The sequence below is a fragment of the Ambystoma mexicanum genome, chromosome 12 (genome assembly GCF_040938575.1).
Source record: "Ambystoma mexicanum isolate Mex_15411 chromosome 12, UKY_AmexF1_1, whole genome shotgun sequence".
Classification (NCBI taxonomy): domain Eukaryota; kingdom Metazoa; phylum Chordata; class Amphibia; order Caudata; family Ambystomatidae; genus Ambystoma; species Ambystoma mexicanum.
The window spans coordinates 14,326,032-14,345,824 of NC_090936.1; the positions used below are offsets into that span (position 1 = coordinate 14,326,032).

The 19,793-nt window shown below is 42.7% G+C and overlaps 1 protein-coding gene across 1 annotated transcript in view; it reads left to right on the forward strand.

Annotated features, from left to right (window-relative positions):
- The window catches only part of LOC138514445 (uncharacterized), a 102,515-nt gene that overhangs the window by 18,806 nt on the left and 63,916 nt on the right, over positions 1-19,793 (forward strand). Inside the window, exon 4 of the mRNA XM_069629955.1 lies at positions 8,070-8,180. Within this exon, the coding sequence (XP_069486056.1) occupies positions 8,070-8,180 (111 nt within the window). The remainder of the gene's footprint in view (positions 1-8,069; positions 8,181-19,793) is intronic.

A 19,793-nucleotide genomic window follows, 5' to 3' on the forward strand; every position in this document is an offset into this window, starting at 1 on the left:
TGCGATTAGATCTAACGGAAAATGTACACACTCTATGAGTGCAACGTTCAATAGAGCATTCTTTAATAGTGTTGGTAAATGGTGTACCAACAAAGGACAAAAAGATTTGGCAACATCTGGTGGGCTTACATAAAGTTAGACAAGTATTGCAATATCTAAAAGACAAATATGAGTACTACGAAGAAATAAATATTGGTGAAAGCTTAAGGGAAACAACTGAAATAATTCAAGAGCCATCAGAAACTGGACAATTAGAACTTCTGGATCCTGCTACAGTATCCACTTTTTTGGCCCATTTCACAATTCATCCATTGCATTCCAATGAAAGCATAGATGATGCACTAGAAACTTACCAAATGCGATAAACCAAAGGGTCACCAATGAGTATATGGGAAAAAAAAGCATAGAAGCACATGCTTTTCCACTGTTATTTCCTACTTGCAAAGGTGGGAGATATGATGATAGACCCACACAGATTGGGGCATCAGAATACCTCTCATTACGAATGTATTCACAAGATCCCAGATTTAGACAAAATATGGAATACATATTCCACCTACTCTATGAAAGTGAATTAGCAACAGTATGTTACAAAGTTGCACACATTTTGAAATCTGGAACCCACTTTCAAAATATGTCAGCTATGCAGATAATACAAAAAGTACAGGAAAAAGATGAGGTTTTACAATCAAGTATAACAAATTTGTTTGCAAAAATGCTTTGTACAAAGGAATACTGGTTCTGATGGCACAGAGACGTGCGTTGTGTGATCAGAAACCTTGGACCACCGACTTGGTTTGTTACACTAGGTTGTGCAGAATATGCATGGGAAGATTTACATGAGTTCCTACGCATAGCAAACAAAAACAACATAGATATATTAATACCTGGAGAACTTTGCTCTCTAGATCCAGTTAATGTGTCAAGATATTTCCATCATCGTTTCATTGTCATGCTACACTTTATTTGCAATAAAACTGTTCCTCCCCTTGGAGAAGTGCAACACTTCTTTTGGAGAAAAGAATATCAAGGGAGAGGAACACCACATATTCACATGCTGTTATGGATCAAAGGTGCACCAAAATTTGGTCACGACAGTGATAGCACTATTTTGCAGTTTATCCAAAAATATGTCACTTGTGAAATACCTTCACAACAGACACATAGTGAGATGCATGGGTAGATTTTACAATTTCAAAGACACAAATGTGGCAAATATTGTCACTGCAAATACAAAAACAAAGGTAAATACTACACCAAATGCCGCTTTGGTTTCCCTAGACCAGTTACAGAAACAGGCGAAGTAAACAACTTCATGTCTTCAGTTCGACATAGTGTTAAAGGTGAATCACCTAAAAACACGTATTACATACAAAGAAGGGAAGAATCAAAATATATCAATGATTACAATGCAATCATTGCCCTCTTATGGAATGCAAACATAGATGTGCAGTACATTGCAGACAATTCAACTGCTGTTGCACGATATGTTACAGCCTACTTAACAAAAGCAGAAAAAACAGAGCTTCAAGACCTCTGGGATGACCTAGCATCAGACAAAACATTATCACAGAAATTGTACAGCCTAGGCATAAAAATGCTCTCTCATAGAGAATGTGGGGCCTATGAAGCAGCAGATCGTTTAACCGGCACTGCTTTGTATGGAAACCAGACAACATAGTATGGCTAAGTCTTGGTCCTGTAAAATCTAGAAAAAGAGTGCTGATATCATATGAGAACATAGAAACAATTGCCAGAAATGATCCCAAGAGCCAACACATGCTAAAAAACAATTTACTGGACACATACTATCCGAACAGGAGTAGCACTTTGGAAAGCATTGGTCTACACCACATAGCTCAAACCTTTGCATACAAAAATAATGTAAAACCCGATGAAAGCAAACGTAGATATAGAGTGACTGATTGAAAATTGTCATTAAAAACTCCTCAACAGAAAGAACTATATTACATGTCTCTGTTACAACTTTTCAAACCATGGAGATAAGAGGAAGACATACTAGAAAACTATGACTGCTATGAAGATGCTTTCAAAGCAAATGAAAGCGCTATCACCGATGTGAACTTTACGCAGTACAAAACAATGTTACACAATGAGCAGCAACAGGAAGAACTTCTTCAGGCCCAACTAGATAAGAACTCTTCCGACAGTAGTCAACCTTCTGTAACAGGAAGTCAAGAACCACTAGGACAACCACTAATAGCAAATGAGGCTGAAGTAGCTATGGCAGAAGTCGAAAACACCATGTATCGGTATCAACAAGATACAGAAGACTTAAATGCACAACAAGCAAAACTTAAAGATCAGCACACCGTTTTTGAAGACGTAACAAAAAAAAATTCTACATGGTGTACAACACGAAAATAAAGAATGTACCTGCCAAATTACAAACCTATACTGCTGTACGTGAGTGGTGAAGCTGGATCAGGGAAAACATTCTTAATCAAAATCATCAGCAAGTTCCTTCAACAATTGACAAACAACAAACTGTCAGCTGTTGTAACGGCCACACAGGTTTAGCTGCCTACAACATAGGCGGCGTCACTTTACACCGATTACTATTGCTTCCAATAGAGCATCAAAATAAATTAGACTATTACAAACTTTCTGCAGAAGCTGCAATGGAATTACGCAGAGTATTAAAACAAATGAAAATGCTACTAATAGATGAAGTGAGCATGGTCTCCAACCTAATGTTGCCTTTGATTCACCTCAGATTGCAAGAAGTACTTAAAAGTAACAACGAAGAACTTTTTGCATGGAAACACATTATCGTTTTTTTGGAGATCTTCTACAATTAACACCAGTGAAAGGTGAACCTATTTTTAAAACCTTAGGCCACAAACTCTGCTGGAGAACTGTTGGTAGCATAGGTAATGTCAACCTTTGGCAACATTTCCAATACAGAGAATTAACTGAGAACATGTGGCAATCTGCAGATCTCACTTATGCCAACATCTTAAAAAGTATTAGAGTTGGTGTACTATCGCAAGAAGCACAAGATGTATTGAAACACCGGCACATACATGCACTTTATGGTGATAATGAATGTGCTACTGATGTTATGGAACAAATAGGGCACACAAATGTCAATTTTATGGCCTTAATGCCAACTCTAGCAAGCTGTTTCAAATTCAATGAAACAATGTTAAATAAGGAAATGCAACCAATAATGGAAATTAGCACCACAGACAAACTAGACATACATGGTATGACAGTACCCATGTTTGAACAAGCCACAACAAGACTAAATAGTTTGGAAAATTCAATCTCCAACACAGTTGGGTTGAAAAAATATAAAAATTATCCTTAAATTGTAGAGTAAGGCTTAAACGTAACCTTGACGTCAGGCAAGGGCTAGTTAATGGAGCTCTAGGTACAGTTATTGGCTTTCAATCACACCCACGTGACAGCAACATTCAATTTGTCAATATTCGCTTTAAAAAAGTTTCAGAAGTGAAAAGAATAGGGCACTCAATTGCTCGATTCCTTCTATTCAAAGACATTTATGTACGTAGAGAGCAATTTACTGTAACTCTTGCATATGCAGTTACCATTCATAAATCCCAAGGTCTTACCCTAGATGAAGCATTGATAGATATAGGAAACACAGTCTTTAAGGAAGGCATGAGCTACGTAGAATTATCACGCTTACGTGCACTTGACAGTCTATTGCTAATGAACTTTGATGCAAGTAAAGTCAAAGCTGATATTCCTTGCATTCTAGAATGCAATAGACTGCGTTCACTGTACACCCCTCATCTGAAACAATATCATTTCCAGATAAAGTAAAACGTGGTAAAAGAAAACTAAATGAAACAGAAATGCAACAGAATCTAACAGCAAATTCCTCAAAGAAAAGAAAAGAAGCTAAAGTTTCAGCAATTACCACAAACAAAGAAGATCCTATTGGGGAATGTAAACCAGGGCCGTCGGCAAAGAAGGAACAGAAATTCCGAAAAAAATGCACTCAGATACAGAACTTGCTGGTCCATTCAAATTTGCAAATGAAAGTGGGGTAAGTTGCTATGCAAATGTATTAATGAATATTCTATTTCAATTGCCACCGATTGTTTACAATATTTACTTGCACGGTACAGACCAATTGTGTATGCTTCATAGAAATGCAACTAGCAATCCTGACAACACACACAGTGTTAATGGAATATGGCAAGAATTGGACGACTGTGCTGGAATGGTGAGATTCACTCGGAACTCACAAGAAGATCCACAAGAATTTCTAATGTACTTACTATTAGTATTGAAAACCAAAAGCATACCTATGTGATACAAGAAGAAATTCCAAATGAGCGCTTTGTGTATGTTTACATATCTAATTGTGAATCCATTCAATTTCAGCAACTTGTACAGAATGCAAACCATGGCAGATTATGTACTATTTGCAATTCAATCGCTCCACATTACTGATACAATCACATAGTACCTATATAATACTTATGCTTCTACGTTATAATGCAGATGGTACCAAAAACAACTGCAAACTGACTGGACTCACACACGGTCAAGTGTCACTTGGAAAGAAAACCTTTACAACAACAGGTATAATCTACCATGCAGGAGCTACAACCAATGCAGGTCACTACACAGCATACTTTAAAAAGAAATGTGGATGGTTTGAATGTAATGATAGCACCATTACTCTAAAGCAGAGATTGCCAGCTAATCTTACAAATGCCTATTTAATCTTCTTAAAGCCAAAATTTAACAAATAATCTGTACTTCAAGATTGCCAAAAAATTATGCGAAAGACGACAAACAGTTAGAATACGCCAATAGGTATCTAACTTCCCAAGAGGATATAACAATGACACAAATAAATGGATATCACAGATTTGTAGGAACAAATGCACAGTTCGAATATGCCTACAGGAATCTAACTGTTGTTAAAAATCGGCAGGAAGGCAACAAACATAACATTAATCAGAAAGATGAAGGAAACACTCAAAGGAAACCAGGAAGTAGTTAGTACCGTAGGAAAAGAAGTTCTTTTTTAATCCGACAAGGATTTCTTTTCCCCAGACCCAAGGATTAGAAAAGCAAACACAGAAACTGAGCACAATGCACAGTAGACTGGTTTGTAAACTAAATATGAGGGTAAAGAAAAAAAAAGGTAAACTCTCTAGTATGCAATGTAGTAAGTTTTCATAAAATGCAAAGACTAACATACCTTTATCTTTTATCACAGAAATTAAGAAAGGGATACTTTCGGCAAGTACGAAAAGCATTTAAAAAATATAAGTGGATTCTGAATAAAGTAAGGAGTAAGTATATTGGCAGTCATTTTCTACACATGCGAATGTACACGTCTAATCAATGATAGAAGTATGCTTCAGTGGCTGGAGGCTGGCCCTTGCATCTTCGGTGTGTAACCTACAACCTACGCCTTACAACCAAAGTACAAAGAGTATACTTCCTAGCCACAACCATTGCTGCATATCCAAACCATGTTCCTTGTAAATTAGCTACTTATACATTTACTGTTGGGACCATCGTCTGCAGCCATGCAACCAAGACATTAGGGCATGCACACAACTAATGCATTACACCACTCCCATATTCACTTAAATTCTACCGTTATTACACCCCTCACTTTCTGTGCGTTCAAGGTGGCCATAGAAAATACATCGTGAAGACCGACCGGCGGAACAAATGCATTGATCACCCGTGTCTTACTGTCTGAACCCGTCCCAACGTTCTGTGACACAGCAAAAGGGTTTTATAAATATAGCATGTGTACGCTGGTTGTTGCTCTGCTATCGGCGGATCCAAGATGTCGGGCGCAGCCAAACAATCTGACGCAGAACACGTCTCGCAGCAGCCAATCGGCAGAGATGTTGCGTGTTCGCGGTCATGACGCGAGCCCATTAGCCAACCGTTATCTTGTCCGCGGAGCGAACAGGGAAGTGTGACCGCGGAGCGGACATAAATATCACACATTTTTTTATATATACTTTTTGGTCATTTAGAAGAAAAATACTGCACGGATTGTCACCAAATTAACAAAAGCACGCTTTCTGGACCAAGCCCCTTTACCTGCTACAAATTTCGTGAAAATCCGTCCAGCGGTTTGACCTGTAGCAGTGCGCAAAATTTTCCCCCCATTCAGTCAATGGCAAAAAAAGACGTTTAGGAACCCCCCCTATAACTTTTTCCCCCTGCACCAAACATCACTGAACTTTGGAAAAAAAATCAGAGTGGCCCATATACTTTTTTTGCAAAGTTTGGTGAGGATTCGTCCAGGGGGAGCGAAGTTATAAGCTGCCCAAAAAGTGCTCTTCCTATGGAAACAGCAACTTAACCATAACTACACGGCCACTACCGTGGCCGTGTAATATATATATATATATATATATATATACATATATATATATATATATATATATATATATATATATATATATATAATTGGGGGGTTCCCCCACAAACCCCGGTTTTCCAAATTTAACCTTTTACTCCACCCAAACATATACTTTAAATAAGAAAAAAAATAATTGAAAGAATTTTTCCATGACATTTTTTCGATGAAACATCTTTCAATGAAAAGACTGTATACCCTTTGGGAAACACACATGAATGATTTGCACTCCATTCATTCTTCTTATACGATGAGAAATGTCTGGGTTAAAACCCTATCCTGCTGCTGAATGTGCACTACAGTCGCCAAATTAAGGTGGAGACCCCTGATTGTTCACAATCATGTTTTATCCTGGACCCCAACATTCTCTTGCATTCTACACATATTGCAAGAATTTACAGTCTACTCCTTCAACTGTGTGTGTCCTCCAGCATGTCCATATTACATGGGTTGGGACCCTTCTCCTTTCTTCCTTTTCATCCCCACTCCTTTTGCCCTCATCTCGATTTGACTAGAGAGGATTTGTGTTTTTCTACACTTGCAAGGTCCGTTAAATCTCCGCCAACCCCTGCAACGCACACAGAAATATAAGTCATCTTGAAGTGGGACAGTTCACTACAATTCCTCATATTGAACTCTGAGCAAAATGCTGAAGCGTCTACATTTCCAAAACCTTTATTCAATTACTTCTGCATGTTAGAAGAAGCTATTTGGGCATATCAGGGGCCGAGATCTGCCACTTTTGACTGTACAGGGGTTTTTGGACTACAACTCCCACCGGCTCGGACAGCATAGCCCATATTGAGGGATCATGGGAGCCCAAGTCCAAAATATCTGGAGAGCCGCAAGTTGCCGACTTCTGACCCAGTAGATTTTTATAGAATGGAATCAAGATGCCCAGGTAATTGTGTTACATCGCATTATAGGCGCTGGTCCTGGTGTCGCTGCGGCAGGATAAGGTATACTGTGTCATCTGTAGCCCTTCCCAAGATGGTGGCTAGGAGACACTGTTTTCTTTGTCTACAGCAGGCTGTTGCGGTCTGGGCTGTCTCTCCGCCCCCACCTGATCACAGGAAGGTATATCAAACGGTATTACCCAAATTGGTCGTTTACAATTGTTCGAATGAACAATTGACCGAATTTAAAGGGTCACAATTGACCTTTTCACAATTGACCGAATATATATATGTATATATATATAATGGTTTGGTAATATATATATATATATATATACGGGGTTTGGGGGGTTTGGCGTTGGGTGGGGGTTGTGGGGGGTTTCCCCCCACAGATATGGTACAATTGACCTTCACAATTCGGTCAATTGTGAAAAGGTCAATTGTCATTCGAGCAGTTGTAAAACGATCAATTCGTATACAACCATATCAAACGCCAGAAGTAAAGCCTCAGTGTGTCGCTACTCTACAGATAGACGCATCGTAAGTTCGCCAACCAGAGAAAAGTATTTCTACTTGTTTTCTCCTTATCCATTTTCTTACTGAACACCTTTTTCTCCCGTAGCCGGAGAAACAAAGCTACTGAGTCTCTCCGCAGCTCTATCCCTCATGCGCCTCTCGCATCTGACGGTGTTTCCGCAGTAAGATCCGTTCTTCAAAACCCACTTATCTCTTTATCGAAATGGTTCTCGCCCTCATAAATATTCTGTTTCTTCCAGGAGCACAATCTAGTCTGCAAGCACAGCACCGTACTGCTGTTACGTGGGCAAGAGATGATTTAGACGCGAGATACAGCTCGCAAGTTAAGGAGGTCCCAGCAAGATTTCTAGGTAAGTTTCCAGAAAGGATTTCTTTCAATCTTTTTTTGAGACCGATTTCTGTTATTTACCTGAACCTCTCTTACATCTCACAGAGCAACCTTATCGATCCGAGAACACATCCAGAAGTATCCCATCACGTGATTTCAGAAAGCTATGTCCTTTTCAGTGCTAACAGTCTCTTAGAGCTTCTAGGTGCTTATTTCTTCTATTCTTTTTGACAGACACACTGAGACAGTCCTCCCAGGGATCTTCCAGTCAGTACGGCTGTGAATTAAGAACTATCCAGAGATCCACGAAACTCAAATCCAGCTTGCAGGGTTAGATCCAAGAACTCAAATCCAGCTTACAGGGTTTTTTACCCCAGAGGGTTTCCCTGGCAACTCTGTCTCTATCCGATGCTATCTACTAGGCGGAGGGTGAAAGAGATTTCAGGGGATTTTCCTAGCCTTGGAGAACTGACATCTGATTTCAGGTTAGCGAACCTCTGCATGCTTTCTTGCTTTCATGACAAGTTGTGCTCTGAAGGCGACGCACATCCTGAGCTAGGCGCTAAGTTAGAATATCTTTTCTGCCCTAGAACCTCATGATATATTGCACATGCACAGCTTGTTATATAAAACCTTACCCTCAATCTATGAGCATCTCCAGGGAAAATACAGAGTCACATAGAATGATACCTCTGTTGTAAATACAGGTTATCAATGACTCAGTTCATGTATTCTAGGTGAATATGTGGGCCACAGAAAGTAACCATCATTTTGCGTAGGGGCCACCTGGCAAACTTCCACTTATAATAAAATAGTGCGATAGTTGACCTTTTATAAATAAAAGTGTTTACAAAAACACACGCAAACTCCTTTGCTCTTAAATAGGCATCTTGATGGAGAGTGGAGTCAAAAGAAATGTCCTTAAGATGTCGGAATATAATCGCCCTCTTTGTGCCCATCCTCAGTAACAATGAGATGCTCACAGTTTGTTAGGGAAATCGACAAGAGGAACATGATGGCTGTCGCTTATTGTGGAGATGTTAAGTTGTGCAGGATTGCTGGTACCAGTAAAATAAATTATCAACAAATCCTTGCTATCTGAACTGTTTAATACTACGTATTGCATGCAGATGTCAACAGGGACAAGAAACGTGTCCCACTGTATCTTAATGTCAAGTCCAGGAGTGTCAGGATTAGTCAGGCGAGTACAAAGGCAGCGAATATGGCAAGGGAAATGTGCACTAAATCACACAGTGAATAGCTTCGAATTAAACTACGTGCACACAGGAACAACGACTCATGTATGCTAGAACCCAGGAGTGCAAATAGAGTGTGACAACAAAACCAATATATGAAAAAGGATGTGGGGTAAGCACCTGACCGCGAGGAAAGTCGGCAAGCGCCTTACCCCCAATTGCTGTTACAGGTACTGACAGCGCTAAACCCACGTGGAGGGCAAGCAATGACAGGATCTGTGAACTAACACTCTTGATGGTATTAAATAAGGGAACTAAAGAACTGTACTCACGAGGACGAGATAAACCTCTTGAATGTCAGCTAGCCCACGAATCCTGTTGATGAAACTGGGACCCAGAAAGGCTAGAACAGCAATGGGAGGAAAACTAAATACCTAAGTTGGAATAGTGATTACAAATTAGTGAGGAAAACATAAGCATTCACACAGGAGCTAGCTACAACCGCACACCACACCTAATAATCAAATGGGAAATAAATGCAGAAGTGCAATGGAAAACATGGAATGGATCCCAATAGAAGTAAGGATCAGGAGCAGGGAAAAACGAAATAACCAATGCAAACTTCTCCCTACCCCTCCAAGGAAAAGACAGGAAGCTAATCTAAGAGGAAGGCTAAGGCATACGGGTTTACAGCAGCAAAGGACAGAGTCAAAGAAATATAGAACACAGACAAACTGGGCTGCATCTAAAAGGGGAAAGCACTGAGAAATGCTGCCTGCAAACAGAGGAAGACAAAAAGGGAATCAAGGGAGCAGAAATCAATTAGCGCATGAATCCGAGATTCAGGGCGGAGGAACAAGAAAACAGGAACTAGGAACTAGGTACAAAGGCAAGGAACAAGGAACAAGGGACTAGTCACAACAGGAACACTGCAAACGATGACCAGCGCTGGACTGAAGTAAGACTGAGGCTTTTAAAGCTGCTTAACGAGCACACGCCTCAGGTGTGCTGATTGCTGCACCTGCAGCCACAGCTGTTACCTATCCTCCACCCAACCTTGTCCTGCAAGGGTGGAGGTGGAGCAGTGGGCCAGGCATTCTGGGAAGCATAGTCATTTGGTTAAAGAAGCATGCTGGCTGCCAAAAACCTGGAATGGATCCGGAAGGGAAGTAGCTTGGAAAATAGGGATTTAGCACTCCCAATTCATCACAGCACTGTAGCATAAGGTTCGGAGGAAAGGTCCAGTAGGGAATAAACCCCAAATCATGCCCCCAAGTGGTGGGAACGGGAGCGAAGGGAGCGAGTCGTGACAGTGAGGGGTACTTCTGGGCAGGAGGACAACGGACCAGGCATCAAACTCCACTGCGCATGTGGCAGGTAACTTTGCACGTGGAGAAAATCATGCCTTTTGGCAGGTTTCAAATTTCATGTATGTGACACCACCTAGGCAAATGGTAGACATGTTCAGGACAACCGTTGAGCGTATAGAAAGAGGGCTCGGAAAAAAGAGTAACATATCCATGGTTCTTGCAGGAGCGTCCTGTGGGATGTGCCCTGTAATCTCTAATCCACTTTCACCATATTCAGGAGCATGCCACAATGAGCAAGAATGCGTCTCTGATTGTCGCTTGCTAAAACATGTCAAATTAGCTCAGGCCATTTTAAGTGGGAGCTTTGGCTAGCACAAAGCTAGACCTAGTGCTGCACGAATCACACTACATGTTTCCACTGGCGGTATCAGAGGCACCAGGCCTCACACTCTATAAATCACGAAAATAAACAGAGCACCCTTGGCTTTCAGAATAATGCTCTTTGGCACTTTACTTTCTTTCAGCAAAACGGGATCGACCATGTAGAGGAAAACAACAACGTTGCATCTCGTAACATGTGCCAGAAAAAGGAAAGACAGTCTAAATGCAGCTTAGCAAAATGCAGTTTTCAAAATCTATTAGCACATTTATATTTGTAATGCATTGACAAAAAACGTTCTTAGCTGCTCTTTTCACGCCCAAAAAAATTCGTTTCTATTCTTGTAAACCTGACAGAACACACATTTATTTAAATGCAACCTTGAAATAAAATTGCTAATTCCACCGCCTGCAAACTCCCACTTTCCAATAAATCAATCTCTGGACAGGAAAACACATTTATTCTCCAGTGCGTGAAGCAACAATGGGTTTTCCCTGTTTGTGCCTAATTTGACACTTCACTACTTATGATATTGTAATCTTGTCTCTCTTATGTTTGTCACTAATGCTTACCAAGAGTTCAGTGGCACTTTCCACGGCAGGGCACAGGTGGTCTCTAGCCCCCCTATCAACTTCTTGCCGGCTCCGAGAATCTCACCCGTGTCTCTTCTCTCTACAGCCTGGCATCAGAGGATCAGCTCCTGAAATCCAACTGCAGCTTTCTAGCGCACAGCCGGCCAGCACTCTTAACTTTTTCTCTTCCCTCTCCCTGCGTTTTTCGACCAATCTTTCTCTCATAGGCTTCTGACAATCCTCCTCATCTGTCTTTTAAACTCTCTTTTGCTTTCGTCCCCCTTACTTATATTTTCCTACACAATCCATATCATTTTACCACCATTTTCCCCTCCCTCCTGCTGTGATGCAATCAATCAAACAGTGCCTCCCCTTTAACGAACACCTAGTATTTTTTCCAAACTCCTCCTGCTTCTTCACAGTGACCAATCTACAGCCCTTTTCTCCAGGCCAATTGCCTCCTGACATGCTCTCTACATTTGGCTTAAATAAATCATGTTTGCAAAATGCACTCTGCTGTCTGCCACGTACACTGCTCTTCAGCTTTCAACGTGTAAATTCATTTCCTAAGTCACTGTTATGGTGCAAGTTCATGCACCCCCCAGCCTGCATCTGTGATGTTGTTTAAACCCCATTCAAATTGCTAATAATCACTAGTATTAGTGTTGTTAATGTTAGTTACTAGTGAGCCAGTACATTAGTCATGCTAATTGTTAGCCCCTATGCTACACCGCGCTGTGCTGATTCCCAATCCGGCCCTCTCATCAGCACTGAGTAACTAACACACCTAGTGCGACATTAGCTCTATTTGTGCATGGTGCACATTGACCCTATTGGACTCAGAGACGCTGTTAAAAATAGTGCATGGTTGAAATGTGTGGACTAATCATCCCTAGGCCCCCAGCCATGCAGCTGCTTCCTTTGTGATTGGCCCACCCTGCCACAGGCCAGGTGCAGTGAAGCGAGGCACTTATGAAGCGGTGTGCCACCATGTTTACATGGGGAGTTAATCAGAGAAGGTCTGTCTTAGATAACATGGTTCATTTTCTGCAAATGTTTTATTTTTTATGTTTTTTTTTTATTTGAAGTTGTGTCCAGTGCTGGCCCTACCCAGAGGGTCTTGGAACACCTGAGAAGGACCATAACATGGAGACCACGCAGCCACTATGAGAACATTTCACAAACACATGTACGAATTGGTTGATGATTAGAAGAGCTCCAGTGGAGCAAAGAGTGCCTAGTGTTTAAAACTTTAAATCTTACCATTACACAATGCAACCTTTTTTTGTTCCTTTTTCTTTTTTTTTTCCACGAAGATGTATGTCCTTCGAGGTTCAGGGTCGATATGAATAATGAAATGCTTTGAATATTTTCTAATTCCCTTCTGCCTACGCCTTATCGAAGATTGATGATATATTCACACATATGTATCCCTTACATGTCGGAAACAATTAGGAATACATAATCCTATAATATAAACGCATGCAGTACAACCATGGCCCTAGCAGATCATCTTTTCTGAAAAGTAAATAAATAAATAAAGACGGAAGCAAGCGGTGAACGCGCCTTCCATTGCCAGTGAATGGAGAAAGAGCCGAGGCTTCGGGAAAGTTGGAACAGGGGGGCCTGCTGACTCCAAGACGGATGCTTGCTGCGCAGCTGGAGCGCAGTTGTTTCCAGAGAGAAGTTGCCCCTGGGGTAATCAAGGCAAGGCCCGCGAGGGCCGGCCAGAGGCGCGCTGTCATGGCCTGATTGCCAAGTCCTCAGGCCCTCTGCCTTCTGCATTTAACGCTGGGCGGTAATCTAAACACAGCCGAGCGAGCATGCAAGTGGTTCCAGTTTGGCTTGGTCCAATTAACCCTCGTTTAGGCCCAACAACTACTGTTGGAGTCACTGCGAAGTAGGAGGTGTTGCTTTTAGGAGGGGAACTCTGCTTTCAAAGTCTCTCTCACTTCCACCCGCCTCAGATCTCCGCGAAGACCCCATCACTTCGAGATTCTGGCTAGAATGCACACGTGTTCAGTCATTTCTCTGATAATAAAAAAAACATTACAAACTTTCTCCCAGGGAATTCATCTCTTAACTATTCAAAGGGTCACAACATATAAGACTGAACATACAATGTGAATTGCGGCTCTTATATTGCCCACAAAGTACTCAACTTGTCTGAACAAGACCTCTGCAATGAAAGGACCGCACAGCTTTGCTTATGTACTTCAGGAAGGAAAGGAGGGAAGAAGGAAGGGAGGGGAGAAGGAAGGGAGGGAAGAAGGAAGGTAGGGAAGAAGGAAGGGAGGGAAGAAGGAAGGGAGGGAAGAAGGAAGGAAGCAAAGGAAGGAAGCAAAGGAAGGAGGAAGTCAGGGAGGGACGGGGAGGAAAGTCCATTGATAAAAAAAACTTTATTCAACAGGATGGTCTTCTGCACGCAACAAATAATCAGACTCCCCAGTTTATTGCGGCATGAAATGGTTAATGTTGCTGCATAAAACAGCTAATTTAGCAGCACAAACTAGTATTTATTGCAGCATTTTTGCAGCACATTTTTTAGTGATTCAAGGGTGTAAGATTGGCACATTGCAGGGAAGTGGCAGTGTGCGGCACTACAAGGGAAGCATGTTGTCATTTTGAGTACCTTTTTGCATACATTTGATAGGAAGAATGTGTCTGCTAACTCATCTCAGAAAGAACTCATTAATATCCTCAGGGCATTGGAAGGGAAGGATAATCCTTATCCTGCCTTGGTAAAGAGTGACCGATGGTGTTCTGATATACAACAGGGCCTTAGTATCAAATTGATCCCTCATCGCAATAAGATTGCGATAATGCGCTCCTCTCCTACCTTGCCCAGTAATATTATTCCAAGCCCTGTTCACCCTACTCAACCTTCCGCTCTCAATACTCGCGTTTTCCGTGAGGCTGATCCCTCTGACATTATCTCCCATCTTCAGCCTTTCTCATGTCCTGATGACATCTGCATCCCCGTCCCCTCTAAAATGAAAGAATCCTTTGAATGGTTGGCTCCTCTGGTTACATGCCTGGTCCACTCTTCCTTCGCTACCTTCGCTCCCTGACTCACTGAAAAAGTTGTGGACCTCTCCAGTGATGAAAAAGGCCTCCTTTGATCCATCCTCTGTAAATAATTATCATCCGATTACTAATGTCACCTTCCTTCTGAAGATCCTGGATAGTGTTGCTTACTCCGAGATCCAGCATCGCATAGAGAACAATAACCTACTAAGCCCTCTCTAGCCTGGCTTTCGAGCTCTTCCTGGCACTGAGACTGCCCTGGTTGATCTAAAGGCCAATCTATGCCACATTGTAGACTCTAGTCATGTTGCGTTACTCGTGCTCCTCGACCTCTAAGTGGCATTCGACCTTGTGGACCACTCACTGCTGCTTGAGAGGTTGGGGAATATTGGGAAAGGCTCCAGTAGCACCATACACCGGTTGGCATCTTTTTTAGGTCCTAGATCTGCCCGTGTTTCTTCTAATGGTTTCAAATCTCCCCGGTACATCTCACATGTGGTGTCCCCCAGGGAGCCTGCGTTTCCACCACCCTCTTCAACTTGTATACACCTCCCATCTTTTAACTTCTTGACAGTGTCGGGGTACACTACAAAAATTATGCCGAAGACACTCTGCTCATAGTCACACTCCCCGGCGACTAAGAGAGGGACCTCAAGAAAATGACCTACATTGACCCTAACAGCGAAAACCGGATGATAAATAACTCTCTACTTCTTAATGGTAACACACCCAAGCTCATGCTCTTTGGTACCACTCAGCGTCTTCAGAATCTGAACTCTAAATATGCAGTATTTGATATTGCTGGCTCTTCTCTCAAACCAGTCCCTGGGTTAAGACTCTTGCAGTTTACTTTGACTCTTCACTTAACATGAAGAAACATTCCAGGCAAGTAAAAGCATCTTCTGACTACACTACTCGCTTGATCAGGCAAATAAAACCTTTTCTATCTGAATCGAACACTGCCTCCCTTGCAGTGGCCCTGTAAACTCTAAGCTTGACTACGGTAATAGCCTGTTGACAGGCACTTCTAAGTCCAACATGAACATGCTTCAAGTGGCTCAAAATAACACCGTCCGTGCTGTATGTGGTCTCTCCAGAATCAGTCAAGCATGTGACTGAGGGATGCATCTCCCTACACTGGCTTCCAATCAAACCTCGCATTGCATACAAGGTTCTGCTTCTCACCCATAAACGCCTTCATTAGAAAGCCCCAGTTTATCTTAAGGATCGGATTTAATAACACAAATAATCTTGAGTCTACCAGATAGAAGCTGGAGTGATATGGTGCCATCAGTTTTGACTCCATGTCCTGCGCCTATGGAATCGCCTCCCCACCTCTTTCTGTCTTTGTTCGGAACTATCCTTGTTTAAAAGATCTCTTAAAACGCGTCTCTCCAACTCCAATGATTAGATCTTTTCTTGACATTGTTGTCCCTCTGGTTTCAGTCTTTTCCACCCTACCCTAACTTGCCGCGCACTGAGGCCTTATAACAGTAACAAGAGTCCCAGATGTCTCTGGCTTGACAGAACTGTTTGTCTGCGCTATCATTTTGGTTTGATGTGTGTGCCTATTTAATATTAACTGTATTGATCGTTATCAGTTATAATGGTGGAAATAGTACCCTTCTATGTTTCCCAATCCCCCAAACCCACACAAACCTCTCTCAACAACGCCCCTCACACACTCCAATTGCCCATCACAACTTTCACTCCAGAACCTCTCACTCTCAGTCGTGCACGTGCTGTCACACTGCCAAGTCACAATTTGCCCTCTCCACTCCCTGCCACACTCCAAATCACACTCGCACCTCACACTCCCCAATTCCTCCTGCAGTTTGGAGTCCTTCATTCTGTCTTGCTACTTCTGCATCCTGCCTTTCTCCCATTCTGTTGCACTCTTCCCTCATTCTTTCTCCCAATCTGCAGCTCGCTGCCTCTTTCCAGCCAACCACTCCCCCTGTATCCTACGCTCCCTCTGCTTTCTGGGTCACTACTCCTGCTCTGATGTCTGGCCCACTGCCCCAATTCTTCCTTTCTGCACTCTTGTTCACTGCTTCCCCCGCTAACCCACTGCTTTCCCTCTGTTTTCTTGCCTATTGCTCCCCATCTAACCCATCACTCCCCCTCTCTGTCCTTTCCCTCTCATATTGTGACTATTTTTACTTTTTTTTAAAATGTGTTTTTTTGGACAAGGACATTCTATTTTTAGATAATACATTTTTGGAAATGGGAAGGCCACCTTATTCTTAAAGGTGACCTGCGCATTTCCATGGGGTTGAGCTGTAGGGGAAATGCTGAGCTGGCCGCTGCCTTCAATATATTGGTGTGAGAAGTGCTCTTCATCCAATATGTCCAACAGGCTCCCAGCACATTCACTGTGATGGGACCTTAACCTTAAGCCTATAACTGTAAGATGCGATCCAAAAAAACATGTCTGTCCCGTTTGATGAAAAGAAATGCAAGTGAGACAGCGGTGGTTCACCTCTGGTGTCACACTTAAGAAAAGAATAATAGTTACATGATCGGGTCACGAAAGTGTGCACCCCCTCCACCGTGCCCATTCAAAGTGAGTGCATATGGTTGCCGTAGTGATCTACACATTTAAAAGCACATCTTGTTTGTAAATTTAGGGTACACCTTTAAATACACAGAAACGCCCCCTATAAAATGCACTCCTTTGTGCATTGGGCTACCTTTTTTTTTGGCACACTAGATGAGATGTGCGACCACATTCCAAAATGTGCATCCACAAAAGTTAGAAAACATGGTTTGTCTGTTTTTTTTTTTTAATCGCCTTTTTTTGCAAAAACAGCCGTTTTCACAGGAGTTTTTTGGAACACCTACAGTTTTTGAGCTTTTTTTTACAAATCGCTATAAACGGGTGGTCTGAAAAATAACACAGATCAGAAGAAAGAGTGCAGAAGAATTACAGTTTAAATAACTCAACCATACAATTCATCCATCACAAAATACATATGAATACAAATCCAACAGTAAAAATATTATAAAAAGAGGAAAAACTGTCATTTAACATCAAGTTAGAGTCCAATCAAAAGATTCCGACCGGCCCAGGCCCCAGAGATGAACTTTGCCACAAAAAAAACAATATTTAAATCCGTGGTAAGAGTAATGCTCAGCGAACCCCGGCCTTCTTAAACAGCAGAAAATTAGTACAGCGCCCTCAGGTCCTTAGTGAGTCATAGAAAACCAGAAAACACACAATAGTTTCCACATCAGTGCCACACAGCGGACAAACACCCCAATGTGTGTCCTTCCAGTTGCTCGTGAACGTGGCAACCTCCAGAGTATGTGCCCTAAATGTCATATGAAGTGCTTGTGCACAGGCCAGGCAGATAAAATAAAGGTAGTCCTCTAGTTTGAAATCGTTTTTCACCGCCAGGTAATGTACCCGTGTGCACAGCTTTAGCTTGAGTTTTCCAATTGTTTGCACACAACTCTCTTGGCTGCATATGGATGTCGTTTCTGTGTTCCACCAACTTAAATTATGGGCACTAAACTGCTGTTTAATATGATGTAACAAAGCAAGTGAGTCCCGAAGGAAGGAAGGAAGGAAGGAAGGAAGGAAGGAAGGAAGGAAGGAAGGAAGGAAGGAAGGAAGGAAGGAAGGAAGGAAGGAAGGAAGGAAGGAAGGAAGGAAGGAAGGAAGGAAGGAAGGAAGGAAGGAAGGAAGGAAGGAAGGAAGGAAGGAAGGAAGGAAGGAAGGAAGGAAGGAAGGAAGGAAGGAAGGAAGGAAGGAAGGAAGGAAGGAAGGAAGGAAGGAAGGAAGGAAGGAAGGAAGGAAGGAAGGAAGGATATAGGATTGGAGGAAGGGGGCGAGAAGGAGGGTGTGAGGGAGGAATGGGGTGAGAAGGAGGGATGGATGGAGAGAGGAGGGATGGATGGATGGATGGATGGATGGATATAGGATTGTAGGAAGGGGGAGAGAAGGAGGGTGGGAGGGAGGAAGGGGGGAGAAGGAGGGTGTGAGGGAGGAAGGGGGTGAGAAGGAGGGATGGATGGATGGATGGAGAGAGGAGGGATGGGAGGGAGGGGGGATGCAGGGTTGGGAGATAGGATTGTAGGAAGGGGGAGAGAAGGAGGGTGGGAGGGAGGAAGGGGGAGAGAAGGAGGGTGGGAGGGAGGAAGGGGAGAGAAGGAGGGTGGGAAGGAGAGTGGGAGGGAGGGAGGGACATGTCATCTGAATAGCTAACTGCTTTCTTATCTAGCACATGTACCGTACATTCACAACTGAACAGTACTTCCACTGAGTGTTATGCAATGTTAATGACTTTCATTCCGTGATCGCACCCCACTTGCGTGCTTCCTTGCCAAGAACATGTCTCATCAACATTTCTAATGTATAGAGCAATGATACTGCTGCACGTCCATGCCAGTACAGCCAGTCAGGCCTGTGCAATGCTCTGACCATGCGCAAATACAGGTACTCGTGTTGGCACTGCTCAAGTGGGCAAAAAGTCTCACATGGGCTCGCTTACTCTAGTTGGGCACACCGATTCACTGAAGGGTGACATGGCAGAGTCTTTGGGGTGCTTACCTTGCCTGTAAAGACCCCACTGGAACATTTGTCAAAGGGCACCTGAGAAGAACATGGCTTGTTTGCTGGTCTTCACCAGCTCCCTCTTCTGCACAGCGCTGTGGTCCGCCTTATTTGCATGTAGCATCCATTCAGTCAGCCTTGCTCTTCAGACAAACTTTCCACTGGATCATAGACACCTGCGGACCACATTTAAGGGATTCTGCCTCGCCTGGGCTACCTCCTCAACCCTTGGCAGCAGGTATCTGATCGCACGCCCCAACCTGGGAACCGTGGTGGTTCACGCAGTGCCTGTGGGAGGTATCTCCTGCTAGGTTCGCCTGTAGGGTTAACAGGTGACTTTTTGACCAACACAAGAGCCCAGCACCAAGTTTCCCTCTGGCTTTTCTCCTGGCTATCCCTTAGAAAGGCAACGCATAAGTCAAGCGTTCATCGGGTTGATGTTCCTCTGCATTTGAATGATCCATTTTAGCAGTTCTTCTCCTGGGAACAGGATGGGGAATGTGTTACGGGTGGGCACAATTCCTATCCTAAAAATACACACGTGTGATACAATGGGAGAGGCAACAAACTCGACATGCGTTGAAGAGTATAGC